At 38.0% G+C, this 17,066-nt stretch overlaps 1 protein-coding gene across 1 annotated transcript; it reads left to right on the top strand.

The window, feature by feature from the left end:
- Positions 1–1,094: 1,094 nt before the first annotated feature.
- LOC117306499 (sodium- and chloride-dependent GABA transporter 1-like) lies at positions 1,095–13,395 on the top strand (the record flags this gene model as incomplete). Its single annotated transcript, XM_033791056.1, is given in 9 exon segments — positions 1,095–1,227; positions 2,852–2,986; positions 3,383–3,486; positions 4,415–4,539; positions 6,188–6,300; positions 8,203–8,337; positions 10,166–10,369; positions 11,414–11,584; positions 12,949–13,395. Coding segments are annotated over 9 exon segments (1,288 nt in total), but the record flags the coding sequence as incomplete, so codon positions are not given.
- Between the last annotated feature and the right edge of the window lie 3,671 nt (positions 13,396–17,066).

Raw genomic sequence — 17,066 nt, 5'->3', positions numbered from 1 at the left:
TTGTTTGTCTGTTTGTTTGTTTGTTTGTTTGTTTGTTCGTTTGTTAGCATGTCTGTCTTTTGTCTGTCTGTAAGTTTGTTTTGTTTCTTTATGTGTCTGTCTAATTTTTAACAAGCTTCATCTTATCAAAACAGCCCCATACTCTACTTATTGTATTTATCATGCTTACTGCTACATTGTGTGATCTATTTTGTGTGAGCATGCTGTCATGTCCTATGTTTTTCTGTCCTTTCGTTTGAATGTCTGTCTGCTTGTTTTATTTGTTTGTTTGTCTGTCTGGCATTATTTTTTTTTACAAGTCTCTGTTTTTCAAAACAGCCCCATTATAATCTATTTATAGCACCGACCTGCTAACTGTTACTTAATGTTATTTTTGCGTTACTCAATCGTAACATGTACTTGCCGATATTTTCTATGTAAGTATAGAAATAATTGTGTATCTGAATTGAATTAAATTTATCACAAGTTCCTGTTAACTTCAATGTATGACAATAGAGCTACAGATGTATGGTTAGACGGTTATAGAAATGTTTACAAGGTCACACTGCAGGGAATAAACATTATCATCACGTGAATGTACTTTATATGAGCGTTCAAGGTTGGACGTATTATTGTATCCATATGGTTAAATGAATAATCTGGGCCCAATTTTATAGAGCTGCTTTAGCAAAAACAATGTTTCTTCAAATTGTTCCGCTTTAAGCACAACCATAAAGCAATGAGCAGGATACCAGTTCCACTTTGTACATGTTAAATTAGCTGGTATGCTTATTCTGGTAAGCATAATTTTGTTATGCTAAACAACTTTGTATTGCTTAAGCAGCTCTATGAAATTGGTTCATACAAGTAGCAGAACAACACCAAAAAGCTTTCAATGTTGGACACATCGTAATTAAAACAAACAATATTCAGGGGTAGAAGTTTAGTTATGGTTTTGGTAAACATGTTTTCCCCAAGAATTGCCGTATTTTCAGTCTGCGAGTATTAGGGTACAGCGCTAAAAATAGCATTCAAATGCTAACATAAGTCCGGGAAGTGTTCAAGTTAATAATTGAAAAAACCTGTATCTCTCTTTTTATTTGTGTGTCCCGTAGACGACGCGTGCTAAGTGTTTCAAGTGGTCTAAGCGACGTGGGACGCATCCGCTGGGAGTTGGTTGCATGTGTAGCTCTAGCATGGATCCTTACCTTCTTATGCATATGGAGGGGCGTCAAGACAACTGGGAAGGTAAACCACACTTGAAAGTCACCCCTCCCCCCCCCCAAGGAATTTTGTGTAAAAGGCACTGCAGCCGATTTCACGAAACGCTAGGATCTTGAGTGATATAGGATAGAACGAGTAACTCGTCCTAACTTATGGGTAACTCGTCCTAACTTAAACTCGGGTTATGGTATAAGCAACTCTCTTAAAGAATTTGGGTACTTTTTCAAAATGTCCATAGATTTACATTAAACTTACAGGGTTTGAAGATAATGATTGTGGAAAGCTTCCCTTCAAATATTACTTACTGAAGCCTGCAGTTTTTGAGAAATGAGTAAAATAATGTCATGAAAATACGTTTGTAAATGATTAAAATAATGTTCGTCTCATAAGACGAAAATTATTTTCATGACAATGTTTTACTCATGTCCCCAAAACTACAGCACCTCAGCACGTAGTTTTTTCAGGTAAGCTTTCTACTATCATTACCTTCAAACTGTGTAAGTTTTGTGTACATCTGTGGACATTGTGTTTTTTGTCCTACAAAAGTTACAGCCCTTTAAAGGCACTGGACACTATTGGTAATTACTCAAAATAATTGTTAGCATAAATACGTATTGATTCAAAGCAATGGAGAGTTGTTGATGGTATAAAACATTGTGAGAAACGATTCCCTCTGAAGTAACGTGTTTTTTAAAGAGGTGATTTCTCACTCAAATATTAAAATACTTCAGGCCAGAAGCCCTTTTTATGGATGAAAGCACACACATTTGTACAAGGGTGTTTTTTCTTTAAATTATTTTCTTGCAACTTCGATGACCGATTGAGTAAAAATTTTCACAGATTTATTATTGTATGCATATGTTGGGATACACCAAGTGAGAATACTAGTCCTTGACATTCACAAAAGGTGTCCAGCTGTCGATTTCACCAAACTCTTTCCAACGAATAGACGTTAGTACGCATTGAACACATCATAAGTAAAACACAAACATTTTGAACAGTAATTGTATAGGGTGTAGTAACCTCACCTGTGCTTTAAGGAGTGATAACTTCTCGCTTATCTCTGTCTCGGTGTATGGATTATTCATCATCGATAAGTGTTTCCGATTCTTGGGGAGGAAAGCTCCAATTCATGGATAGCTGCTGAGGCAGACGGCAAGGGTCACTCCACGGTAGGGATACCATTTTTCGTCAGTTCTTGTACCGTTTCCTTTGTGTTTCTTGCACTAAAATGCACTGGAAACTGTTTGTAATTACTCAAAATAGTTAATGAGCAATGGAGAGCTGTTGATAGTATTAAACATTGTGAGAAACGGCCCCCTCTGAAGTAACTTATTGTTTTTGAGAAAGAGGTAATTTCTCACTCAAATAGTTAAAGACTTCAGCTGAGGTATTTTAGTGAACCTGAAAGCACACATATTTGTGCGACATGGGTGTTTTTCTGTCTTTATTCTCTTGCAACTTCGGATACCAATTGAGTCCAAATTTTCACTGGGTGTTTTTCTGTCATTATTCTCTTGCAACTTCGAAGACCAATTGAGTCCAAATTTTCACAGGATACTGGTCTTTGACAAGGTGCCCAGTGCCTCTAATTATTTATTTTTCTAAACAAGTTAAACAGTTTAAGTGTCTTTATAATTTTTTCCAGATCGTTTGGTTTACTGCTCTGGTGCCGTATTTGATTCTGTTGATTCTCTTGATCAACGGACTCTTACTCGAGGGATCAATGGATGGGATTCTATTTTACATCACACCAACTTTTGACAAACTTGGTGAACCAACGGTAAGATACCAAAACGATTTTTTGATTCGTAAAATACTTAGGAACATCGTCATACATTATGGCGCGCCATTGCGTATCGTGGCCTAACGGGCTAGTCCACCGGACCGAAGGTCTGAAACAAAGTTCATAGAGCTGCTTAAGCACAAAATTTGTTTAAGCTATACAAATCCTTGCTTAGTAAATTAAATAACCGGTCAAGACTCCACTCATTTGTTATGCTAAGTCAACAGCAGCTAAATACCAGTCACAATAAATGTATATGTCGTAGAATTTTGGCAAGTATTATGTGTAAAATAAGCAAGTTCCTTTCGTGCTTAATATACCCCTGCAGTAAGGATTCTGTATATTATCTTTAAGCAAATTTGCTTAATTTTTTTCTTCTTGAAATGTTGGCAGGTATGGGTAGATGCAGCGACGCAGATCTTCTTTTCGTACGGTGTTGGTATTGGTTCTCTCATCTCACTCGGTAGCTACAACCCCTACAGGAATAACTGCTTGTTGTGAGTTCTGATTATTAATTTTCTCCCCGATTTGACGATCGAGGCTTACGATTATTAGAGCGGAATGACCAGCCAGCCTTAGGCATTGCTTCTCACTCGCATGGCCTCCTATACCTTTAGTCATAATCAGTTGACATTTTGCTGTGAACTCCAGTGACCCTATCCAGTGCAATATGATCGCGGTTATTGAAAGGCTATGGGTAACTCGAACTCTCTCAATTGAAATGGACTTAAGCTGGAAACTTTCTCTTGCTATTCAAATAATAAAAACCCTGAATAAGAAGCATGAGAAAGGACGTGGAATTTATCTGTGTTGCCCTTGGCAATGTTTATTCATAGAATGTAAGTATAAGCCATGTACTTGCATACGCACGTCTCCCAAAACCTTACATCTAGATGCATTTTGTAATAGAAGGATTGTTTTATAATACCTGCTGAAATTCGAAGATCGGAAAGAAGCTGATCTAAGATTAACACTTGAATAATTTGTCTTTAATCTATGGGTTTGTAAATGTGTCAATTCATACACTTTCGGTAACACAAATATATAGTTGTGTTTTACATCTTACTTTTAGATTATATTCTTCTGCCATTTTTCAGATGTCGCCGAAAAACATGGGCTATGTCCATGCAGGAAGAGGTTATCCCTAGTAATAGAAATACAAAATCCAAAAGCGTTACCGCAGTAACGCTTCTCAAATTCAAACTTTGAGGCATAAAAACTGATAGTTTTGTAGTAAAATGTTTCTCAGATTGCTTAATATCATGAACATTGTACTAATAGTTGTTCACTATTTTCTCCCGACTCACTAGATTGAGACAAAATTTCATGGGTATGTTAAAGCTGCTCTAGTCTTTCAACAAACAGTTTTAATTGCCACTGATTTTGTAAGGGATCTTCAAACATATACCTTCCCTTTAATAACAGTGACACTCTGGTGGTAGGCGTGGTGAATGCTGCAACGAGTCTCTTTGCTGGTCTTGTCATCTTTGCTGTCTTGGGATATATGGCTTTTGTCCAAGAAGTGCACGTAAAAGACGTCGTCGATGAAGGTAAAGGAATTCATTAAATTGTTTCACAGGTCCTGGAATCGATCAGGGAAATATGATGGATTGATCATCTATTATTGAACACTCTCCCTCTCAAAATCCAATGCTTCCTTCTGAAGAAGACTCACTTATTCAAATCTTTGTAGTTACCCCCATTCTGCAGCTAGTTATGTGCTGTTAAAATTGTTTATTTCTCATTTCTGCTTTTGAAGTGCTTATTTTGTTTTAACATGTATGTTTAAGCGCGGTGTAAATACGCTTATATTATATTAAATTCAGATATCCGTTTGTGGTACCTTCTGTCAAAAATGACTTCACTCAAAACTAATACCACAATAAAAATGGAAAATACGGACAAATGAATACCTTTGTTTACGAAAAGAGTGGCGATGTATGTTCCTGGCAACGTTTCTTTTTTTTATAATCAAAATTGTCACAGCACCCGATTTCAGCCAATCACAATATTCGGTATGCTGACGTCGACAACTTCATGCATAGATAACAGCGTACGTAACACATTTAGTGGATGAACATGTACAAGTGCATACATGATCTGCATGCAGCAAGACTGGTCATTTGGGACATTTTATATAATGTGTCATATTTTCAACATAAATATTTCAAGAATTATACAACAAAATGGCTGAGCAAGTTTTGAGATGGGCCACCTTCTTTCATAATATCAAAGTCGAGAAAAATCACACAGTGCAACCTCCTAAATCAGATTGCATGTATTATTCCAGTGAGCTGTGTACAAATTAATCGTTCCCGTAGGAAGTCCAGGCTCTGTGGCTCTTTTGTAAACATGTGGTGTCTCGGGTTACACGGTCTGTACAAATAATGATTTGCAATTCAAATTCCCTCGTCCTCGCGGTCTATTTACACATTATTTTGTGGGGAAAAACATTAACCTTTGATCAACTACACTCCTTTTAAGGGAACAAACGGTAGCACAAAAGGCAATCTTATTGCTGGAACTCAACATCCCCAAGAAAATACTAATAAAACAGAAATGTAGATGAATGTTTTAGTAATATTGGAAATTGCCTGGAACTGGTTGCCTGTAAATTGCACTGCTTTGGGATGTGTGTCTCGGATGTAGTTGAACTGATTGCACTTATGATATCAATTATGTTTTTGAAAAATTTGCCAGACTCAAGGACATCTTTAGAATTTAAAGGAATGTTTCCTTTTTCAGGCATGATATTTTACTTTTGTCTGATTCCCGAGTTTTTTGCTCTAGACAATTCTCTGAAAAATGGTGATTGAAAAGCCTGAAATATATGTTAAACCATGAACATGTAGGTCAGCCATTGTGCTAAACAATTATGGTCCTAAGTAGAAACCATAAATAAATAGTAAACTTGCGGGTACAACCGTGTGTAAATCTCTTAGGGTGAGTGTTGACTCTGAGAAGAGCCGGTTTGGTCTCGGCGTTTTAAACAGTAAACTCTGCTCGTCTTCTTGTTTCTCCACACCATGCAAAGCTTCAAACAATAATTATTTTATCCACATATAAATATCATGCCTGCTTTGAGTGTGACTTGATCTTCAACCGTATTCCAAGAATTCATACAAACCATTTTTTTGAAATTTTTAGTTGCTGATTTTCTCCTCAATTATCTTCTAAGCCTGTGTGTTTTCTATAAAGGTCCGGGTTTAGCCTTCGTTGCCTATCCCACGGCTGTCGACACGATGGCTGGGGCACCGTTCTGGTCAGTGCTGTTCTTTGGCATGTTGATTATGCTAGGACTCGACAGTCAGGTGATATATACTAGATATCGAGTGGGAGACTTTAAAACGCTAGGTGGCAGCAGACTTACCAGGTAGATTTCCACTGTTTACGTACCGAGAACAATGGATTTTACCTGGACAGTTTGCTGCCACCAAGCGTCCCGAAAGTCTCCCATTGTTTCACTACATTACAGTTTCTGAAATACCTTTTAACTTTGCAGTGAAACAAAATAAACAACTTTTGAGGTAAAGCCTGTGGTACTAACTACATGAAACGTATCATAGAGCTTTATCACGCTGTCACCATCTTGGTCATGTTCCCTGTTTTCATAACAATGAATGCTAACATTCACTGCGCAAAAATGACACCAGACTGTTAATTCGTCCAGCCTCGGTTTGGTTTCATAGAGTTGGAATGGAGTGAAATCAAGATGGCCACACCGTGATTAAGGTCTATACCTTTTCCTTAAACTTTGTTTACTTGTTTTTATTTGTTAAATCTTTAGACATAGTACACATTGATTACAAGTTGGGCAGAGGCTGTCAAACAACAAAGGTTAAACAAAAGTATAAAAACTGTCCTATAAGAGGTGTAAGACAACCTATACCCCTGCCTACGATAAAGATATAATTAAATCGTGATAAAAAGGAGATAATACCTGTCAAAGCAGTCAATGGAAAGAAAGCTATGTTACATACTGATAGTAAGGACTCTTTTGAATGAGGCTTTAAAATGGTTCACTGACGATTGGCTTTTGATTTCTTCGTCAATGACATTCCACAAGCAAGGATCATATGCACGAAATGCAGTCATGTAGTCCTTTAAAGGCACTGGACAACTTTGGTAATTACACTTAAAATAGTTGTTAGCATAACAGCTTACTTGGTAACGAGCAATGGTGAGCTGTTGATAGTATAAAACAATGTGAGAAACGGCTCCCTCTTAAGTTACCTAGTTTTTGAGAAAGAAGTAATTTCTCACTCAAATATTCTGTGAATTGATTGAGACCTCCGCTAAGGTCTCGCAATCAAGCATCTGAAAGGAATAAAAAGGATTTTTTACGTCCGTTTTTCTTTTGCAACCTCGACGACCAATAGAGTCAAAATGTTCACAGATTTGTTTATTTATGCATATGTTGGGATACACCAAGTGATACTACTGGTCTTTGACAATTACAAAATGTGTCCAATGCCTTTAAGCACATCCCTATCGACAACAATCTGATCTGTCGTACCCCTGGACTGCTTCCAACATTCCAACATTAATGTAGTACCCCTCCCTTTTTATTTCCATAGTTTGGTTGAAACTATTCCCCAAAATAATTACTCTGAACACAAATTGTTTTTAAATGGCAATTACAAATCAAAGTACCTTTATGATTGTAAAAGTGAACCAAATTGTTTGCTCTTTCTATTTCTGTGGAATAAATTAGTCATCATTAACTATTAGTAATAGTTCCCCTGAGAAACGGTCGTTAAAAGTACTGGACACCTTTGGTAATTGTCAAAGACCAGCATTCTCACATGGTGTATCTCAACATAAGCATATAAACATATTCAAACCTGTGAAAATTTTGACTCGATGTGTCACGAAGTTGCAAGAAAATAATGAAAGAGAAAACACTACTGTTGCACTAAGTTGTGCGCTTTCAGATAGGCTTCAACCATGAAGTCTTTCATAATATTCGGGTGAGAAATTACCTCTTTCTCAAAACTATACGTTACTTCAGAGGAGACCGTTTCTCACAATATTTATACTGTCAACAGCTCCCCATTGCTCGTTGCCAAGTAAGTTTTTATGCTCACAAATATTTTGAGTAATTACCAACGGTTTCCATTGCCTTTAAGTATAACAGAAGTACAGTTCTACAAAGCATTATACTGCATTAATTGAATTTCATGTGTTAATGTGTTCATATTTCATGTTTGCAGTTCTGTGTTGTTGAGGGATTTGCAACCTCTATCATGGACGCCTGGCCCCAGTTTAATCTCCGGAAAAGACGCAGCCAGTTCCTGGTCGCAATTTGCGTTATCGACTTCTTCCTTAATCTCTTTTGTATAACTGAGGTACATCCTGAAATGCTTGATATTGTTCATCGTATTAATGTAAAATTAATGCTCTCATGAAGCATTCCTTCAGTCGAAGGCCACACACATATATCGTAGCCTAGATGACCTTTTTGTTTCGGATCAATTAGCTTCCCCTGGCCGACCCCGTTGTGCTCATCCAAGAGTAAGTTCGAGTGTGCACAATGGTTAACTAAAGGTTGACCATTTGGAACCAGCCTCGAGCCCATGGTTTCTTCACTAGTCCTAACAGCATGTTCCATTCTAACATGTGTTAAGCGCAGAGGGGAACCAGTGACACTTAAGCGAAAAGGTGGAAGGTTGACTAGACTTACCAAACGAGTCGTTCGGGTGATTACGTCACTGCGCATGTGCGTTGCTAGTCTGTGGTCGACCACTGGTGGACTAAATGCACTCGAACTTGCTCCAAGTGAGCCCCTGAATTTAGCCAATCAAACGCAAGCTATCCCCAGCATTCACACCAATGCATTTTGTGACATCAGAGATTCTGTCCACCGGAGATTCCGTCCCACCATATAGACGATGTGACCTTTGACATCACATGTTTACAAAAGAGCCACCACGCCTTAACTTCCTGCGGGCACGATTTGTACACAGCCTAAATGGAAGAAATCATAAAATCTGTTATTTTATGGAGATTGCACTGTCCATTTCTTATCAACTTTTGATACATCTCAAAACTTGTCCAGCTTTACTTTAATAATTCTTGCATTTATGTGAACATTAAGACACAAAATCAACTTTCCCATATGACCTGTCCTCCTCCTCGTCGAACTCTCCCTGCCTGCCAGAATACTCAAAGATTGTGCACACTTATTGTAAACAAAGTTCACATGGTCTGTTAGCTATAACATCGCTCGTCCCCGGCGCCTTGCTTTAACCAAAGGCGCTGGGATGGGCAAACGTATCGTGCACTGTCATTGGTTTAATAATGCGCAGTCCCATCATGCATCACATTCACACTGCACCATATTTTTATGCACTGTACGCATGACGTACTTCCTGAACAAGAATCTGTGCAAGCGATTAGCCCATCCCAGCGGTCCTGGGTAGACTGGCCGCTGGGGTTGAGCGAAGGTCTATGGCGAGCTGTGTACAAACTTCTTCTGATATCGCCCTCTATTAAATCCCCCTATATCAGCCTCCTATGTTAATTTCCTATATGGTGAACAGAATCTCCGGGGAGATCGGAACTTCTTTCAGTATAAATTGTTTTTTTTTAAAGCCCATGCTGGTTCAATAGTTGATACAAAGCTTACCGCTTAGTCGCTGTTTTAAAGACACTGGACACTATTGGTATTTGTCAAAGACTAGTACTCTCACTTGCTGTATCTTAACTATACATAAAATAACAAACCTGTGAACATTTGAGCTCAATCGGTCGTCGAAGTTGCGAGACAATAATGAAAAGAAAAAAAAAACTTCACACGAAGTTTTAAGATGGTTGATTTCGAGACCTCAAATTCTAAATCTGAGGTCTCGAAATCAAATTTGTGGAAAATTACTTCTTTCTCAAATATACGTTACTTCAGAGATGGCCGTTTCTCACAATGTTTTATACCATCAACCTCTCCCCATAACTCGTTACCAAGTAGGGTTTCATGCGAAGTAATTACCAATAGTGTCCACTGCCTTTAAGGCTGAAATGTGCGTCAAACTTCCCTAAAGAAATTTAAACAAAATGTAGGTTATTGGAACAGTTTTTGTAACCCGGATTCCTGGTAACTCTGAGCGGGGATTTTTCAGAGAGAATGGGGAACCAAAGTTCACTCTTATATTTGTCTTGATTTCTTTTGTTGATTTCTAGGGAGGAGTTTACATATTCCAGTTGATGGATACCTACGCTGCTAGTGGGATGCCTCTGTTATGGGTAGCTGGTTGGGAGTGTGTGGCCGTTTCATATGGTTATGGTACCAGACGAATGTACAATGACGTCACCACCATGTTAACCTTCACCCCAGGGTGGTTCTGGCCAATAAGCTGGGCCATACTTACTCCCCTCGTGTCATTTGTAAGTTGTTTAAACACACTGCGGTGTAATATTTTAAGTACACTAATTGACTAATAAGCAATCCCTCAATGTCGAGGAACATGTTATTATGGTTGAGGTGGCCGGTGACTAAGGTGACTCCGTCGATGACTTAAAAGTCTGATCCGTGAGCCACATACTCTCAGGCAGATGTCACAGGTTGTAGTTAATGTTGGGAGGGTTGGACCATGGAGATGTCTCTCTCGTTCCCTCTCCTTTCGCTGCTGACACTTAGCTGTTGCCTGAGCTAGTTGATTCATTTCAAAACTAGCCCTGCCTCTGTGAAACAGTTGCCTCCATGATGCTCGATCTGCTTTCAGGTTCTCCCCGGAAGCAGTATTGATGCACGTGTGACTAATACTTGATACTAATTGACTAACTAGCTGGTCATTACCACAAAACATGCCAATTTCATTCACGCATTCCTAACATACAGAGTTGGTTGAGCAAACGCCATAGAGTTGTCCATCAAGCAGACGCACAAATACGTTAGCATCCTGCCACCATCAGCCCTCATACAAAGAGGATGTTCCCCCATTTTGCCAACGAAAAGATAGATTGAACATGACGTCATTGGCCGCCATGTTTGATGTCAAACAATGGACAAAGTGCACTCGTGTACGTTCTGCGTTCGACTCTCTCAGCCAATGCTGGTCCCTTGTCCTACAATACCCGATAAGGACATGTGTTGGCTTTATATGGTAAAGCATGTATGTCGAATTTAACTGCGAGTCTCCAGCATGAAGGCCATGTGAAATGATGTGAGGTCAAAGGTGATAATGTACGTGGGCTCAACAGCAGATCTCTGGTGATCCATGAGCCTCGTAGTGTGACGTCGGTTGTTCACGCCAATGATAGCCTTTCACGCGTGCACGTCATCAAAGATGGCGGCCAATGCAGAGTGATTCAAGTGCGTACGCAAAATATGCAATATTAACCTAATATTTTCATGGAAAGGGTATACCTTTCTTTCAAGAGAACCACTTCATTTTGATCACGAACACAATGTTGATTTCTGCTCCATAGGGGATATTCATCTTTAGTCTGGTTGCCTATAAGGGGCCGAAGTATGGAGAGGATTATTACTACGATTCAACAGGTGAAATGCTGGGTTGGTTTATGGCTCTGGCTCCTATGCAGTGGATCCCAAGCTACGCTATCTACCTTTTTATCGTTACCCCAGGAACAATGCGTGAGGTAGGATTTTATACAACAAACTCGTAAATGACTAAATAAGAAAATGTATAATGGCCAGATTACTTGGGATTGTAACATAGAGGGATACTTTGGAACGCTAGATGGCAGCAGACTTGCCAGGAAGATTTCCATCGGCACACCTCTGTAGGCGTTTAAAGAGGTGCATGCTGGTCTAGCTAGCACTCCAGTTATTTGCGAAAAGGTCTTTTGATTACGCAGTTTTTAGCATGCGCACATAAGTTATAACTGAAAACAGTGGACATACCTAGTGAGTCTGCTGCCACAAAGCGTCTCTAAAGTCGCCCATTTGTATTAATTCAAAACAAACTTTTTATTAAAACTCTGTACTGATGGCCGCTGTCAGCACATGCTGACAGGTTTTATATGCCATGATGATATCTTAAGCTGGACCATTCCACACCTTCAAGAGGGGTGTCGATCAACAGGGTTCAGCGATTTGGTTAAAAGGGGTTTGACAAAACTCTACCAGAATCACTGTATATAAATCGTTCCGATTTGTAAACAGAAACGGTAACAGATAAGTGTAATTTTTAATGGTAGATGAAACAAAATTATAAATCTTGAGCACACAAAATAAGCTTATTAATGAGTCTTACCCAGGCAAAACATTGACTTGTTAACAAAATACCATACAAAACAAACCTTTCTCAACCAGTTGGAAACAACAAACCACGCTTAACCTCCTCATTGCGTACATTCGAGACACTCCTGAAAGCTCACCTGTTTCAGGAGGTATATGGCCCATTTTTAAAAATTGGCCGGAAAATAAAATGGTTCAGAGTCGGTTAAAAAAAAACAAGTTTTACCGCTTGCAGTTTTTTCCACAAATATACCTGGCTCAAATTGGCCTATTTTTAAAAATTTTGCAAAAAATAAAATGGTTCAAAATCATTCAAAAGAACAAGTTCAACCCCTTGCAGTTTTTTGAAACGAAAAAACTTGGCTCAAAAAGGCCCATTTCTTAAAATTGGCCGAAAAATAAATTGGTTAAAAAACCCAGGTTTAACCCCATTGCAGTTTTTTTAAACAAAAAAAAACAATTTTTTTAAACTGGTTCAAAAATAAGTATAAAGAACCCCTTGCAGTTTTTTCCAAAAAAATCCTGGCTCAAATTTGCCCATTTTTTCATCTCACAACGACGACCAATTGAGTTCAAATTTTCACAGGTTTGTTATTTTATGCATGTGTTGAGATACACCAAGTGAGCAGACTGGTCTTTGACAATTACCAATAGTGTCCAGTGTCTTTAGATGAAGGTTTACAATGAACTCTATATCTGTGTAGGGTGATGTAAATATGAGTTGCGAGTTCAAATCTTTTATTTCCACTCATCTTCTCACCAGCGTCTTCAGTATATGACCACGCCACTAGTCTTCCCGAAGGAAGCTCAAAACCCTCTGAGCCCCACGGAGCAGGTCACTCTGGAGCATTACGAGTCGAAACGAGACGACCCGATGATTACGTCACCATTACGACAAGAGGCAAATACGGATCATGCAGAGGAAAAATAGGTGCTGTGTGTCTTTTTAAAAACCTGGGACCAATTTCATAGAGCTACTGTTGCTTACAAATGTTGTGCTTAGCATAAAATGTGCAGGATACCAGTCACAATATGTAAACGTGGCAAGGTTATTTGGCTGTAAACGTATACTAAAAATGTATATATATAGAAAGGTTTTCAGTAACACCATGTAAGGATAATCTCGGATTGAGTTGCTGTGGTTCTAAAAAGAACCGTTGTTCATAATAATAATAATAATAACCCGTTTTTATATAGCGCTTTTCACACCCGAAGGGCGTCCCAAAGCGCTTCACATTATTACCCCTGGTCACTGGGCCTTAATTCACTCCTTAAACCATCTCAGCTCCCTGGTGGGGAGTATGCAGCCTGTGCGACAATTATATGCGCTACATGGCTAAACCAATCACAAGAACCATCTCTGCCCTCACAGGTACCCATTTACCCCTGGGTGGAGAGAAGCAATTATAGTTAAGTGTCTTGCTCAGAGACACAAGTGTCACGACCGGGATTCGAACCAACACTCTGCTGAACAGAAGCAGCAGAGCTTGAGTTTGGTGCTCTTAATCGCTTGGCCACGACACCTTGTGGTGGTTTTCTCTGAAGACAGTCAAAGCAAACTGATCGAAACTTTGAGTCGAAACCAAGGTTTTTTTAGAACCTGTCCAACTAAATTAGAGACTACCATTACATGGTGTTACCGCAAACCTTTCTATATCATATGTCCACCATGCAAAGTTTCAAATTCTACTTAAACTTATTCTTGTTTAAGCATAATTGTGTTGTGCTTATAGTTACGTTTTGTGCTTAAAGGAACGTTACAGAATTGGTGACAGATCTAACGAAACTTACACGGACTAATGATGATGATAGTTGAAAACATCGCTTGAAATATTTCTGTCTGAAATGTCATATTTAATGAGAAATTTTGAGTTTACCGCTCAGGGAGCATTTTATTAATTTTTTATTTTGGCATAGATGCAATGCAAAATTTGTAATCGGTTTTTCACTATTCACTCGTGACCCAGATGGCCGATCGATCTCAAACTTCTAAAGACTTGTTTGTTTATGATATTGTTGATTACATAAAATGCTTACACTGCCAGCAACTGTTTTGTTAGCAAAAACCATATCTGTAATGTTCTTTTAAGCAGCTCTATGCAATTGGTCCCTGTCTCTAAAGAATATTGCCTAAACCCATATTTCGATGGTGTGGAGTTTGAAAGTTTGTTCTTTGTTATTGTAAATATAAAGCTGCAGTTTGCGGTTTATTTCTTACGCCTTTTACTTAATTTTTTTTTTTTTATCTCAGACAAGGAAGATGTTTGATATGTTGTCTTATTGGTTCAAAAAGGTAATAATTGTCGTAATTTTTTACATTTTTACAACTCTAACCAGAAGGAGGATGATTGTATCAATCCGACAAGGCCATGCGTGGCTTGTATTGGTTTACTTCAAAAACTCTCTTAAAGTTGCTAAGCAAAAATAGTACTTCTTAAAGGCAGTGGACACTATTGGTTATTACTCAAAATAGTTTTAAGCATAAAACCTCACTTGGTAACGGGTAATGGGGAGAGGTTAAAAACATTGTGAGAAACGGCTCCCTCTGAAGTGAAGTAGTTTTCGAGCATCTGAAAGCACACAACTTCGTGTGACAAGGGTGTTTTTTCTTTCCTGGTTATCTCGCAACTTCGACGATCAATTGAGCTAAAATTTCCACAGGTTTGTTATTTTATGCTTATGTTGAGATAAACCAAGTGAGACGACTGGTCTTTGACAATTACCAATAGTGTCCAGTGTCTTTAAAAGAATAAGATTAACAGCAAAAAAAACATGTGACTTGTACAATGTTTGGCTGTTGTATTGCTCCTTGATGCTTAGCAAGAACATTGTTAGCATAAAAAACATCCTTGGTAACAAGCAACGTTGATAGTATAAAACATTTAGAGAAACTGCTCCATCTGAAGTGAGGTAATTTTTGAGAAAGAGGTAATTTCTCACTCAAATATAGGAAACCTATTGTTGTGCATCTGAAAGCACACAAACTTAAAGGCAGTGGACACTATTAGTAATTACTCAAAATAATAATTATCACAAAACCTTTCTTTATTACCAGTAAGGGGGAGAGGTTGATAGTATAAAACATTGTGAGAAGCAGCTCCCTCTGAAGTGAAGTAGTTTTCGAGAAAGAAGTAATTTTCCACGAATTTGATTTCGAGACCTCAAGTTTAGAACTTGAGGTCTCGAAATCAAGCATCGGAAAGCACATAACTTAATATGACAAGGGTGTTTTTCTTTCATTGTTATCTCGCAACTTCTAAAACCGATTGAGCACAAATTTTCACAGGTTTGTTATTTTATACACCAAGTGAGAAGACTGGTTTTTGACAATTACCAATAGTGTCCACTGTCTTTAAGGAACAAGTTTTGTTTTTCTTTCATTTTTTTAATTGAAACTTCGATGACAAATTGTGCAAAGGTTTGCACGGGTATGTTATGTTTTGCACTTGTTTCTGGTCATTGACAACAAATTTCCAGATGTCTGGTGCCTGTCAGCAGATCTTTGAAATTGGGTCCCGATCAATTTGGACCTGTTTCTGGATCAACATGACCCGGTTCTGGATTATTTCTGATCCAGGAGATTTGAGCCAAGATTGTCTAATGAATTCTAGTATCAAAAGCACAACTAGAACTGAAGTTTTTAGGAAAATTTTTAATTTAGACTATATTAAATGTAACCTTAAAGGGAAGGTACACGTTTGGTAATTACTCAAAACAAATATTAATTTAAAAACTGACTTGGTAACGAGCATTGGAGAGCCGTTGATATTATAAAACATTGTGAGAAAAGGCTCCCTCTGAAGTCACGTAGTTTTTGAGAAAGAGGTAGCTTCTCATCGCAAAGAGGTAATTTCTCTTAAGTCCTGAAGTTTCTAGCTAGAGGTCTTTTATTCCTATCTGAAAACACACATATTCGTCCTACAAGGGTGTTTTTTTTCTTTTCATCGTTTTCTCGCAACTTCGACTGACCAATTGAGCCCAAATTTTCACAGGCTTGTTATTTTATGGTTATTATGGGATACACCAAGTGAGAACACTGGTCTTTTACAATTACCAAATATGTACAATGCGTTTAAATAATTTGTGAAAATCCAATGCAACCAGATAATATTTCTGAAAAAGTGCAAATTCATCTTTAAAGATTATAATTTTGTTCGTAAAGCAGTGTTTCTGCTGGGGAATTATTTTGTTTTTATATCCATTTTTATTAAGGCTTTTAATTACACCTCAATGAGTTCTAAAAAGAGTTGTTATAACGTAAATTGATTCCCGACAAACTCAATGTTGATTAAACCATAAGAGAAGACCGGTTCGGCAGGATATTTTACCGGGAGGTCTGATAGCGCCCTTTTTCGACTTAATTCCCTTAGCCTGTGTTTACTTACAGTAAGGGGGAAAACACAAACAGTGACCAAAATCTCCCATGAAACCGTCGCAAATAAGTAAACATACTTATACTGCAGCAAAAAAAAACTTCTTTGTAGTTATTAATTTATTCAACACAAGCACTTATCTCAAGTGAAATTTGAATATATATTTTAACCTATAAAAAAAGGATGTTTTGTTATCAGATTACGTTTTAGCTAATGAACATGTGCGTATTATGTGATCACGTTCATTACAAAATGATCAGGTTTGCGTCACAGGTTTTATTCTACAAACGCGATTGCTTTTATCCCGGGTTCTAAAAAATATATGGCTTTTGTTCTAGGTAGCGTTTTTGGTATCGTCTTGTTTTGTATATAAAATATATGTTTTTAAAAGAAGCTAAAAACAAACTAAAACTTAAGGTGTTTCTACATTTTCGTTTAATAAAGCGCCGTATTAATCATGCAATGTACCATGTTATTTTATCGTTGTTTTAAATACTGCTAATGCGTA

The sequence above is a fragment of the Asterias rubens genome, unplaced genomic scaffold (genome assembly GCF_902459465.1).
Source record: "Asterias rubens unplaced genomic scaffold, eAstRub1.3, whole genome shotgun sequence".
Classification (NCBI taxonomy): Eukaryota; Metazoa; Echinodermata; class Asteroidea; order Forcipulatida; family Asteriidae; genus Asterias; species Asterias rubens.
Note: the sequence above shows the minus strand (reverse complement) of the source record. Positions and strands in the feature narration are given on the sequence as shown.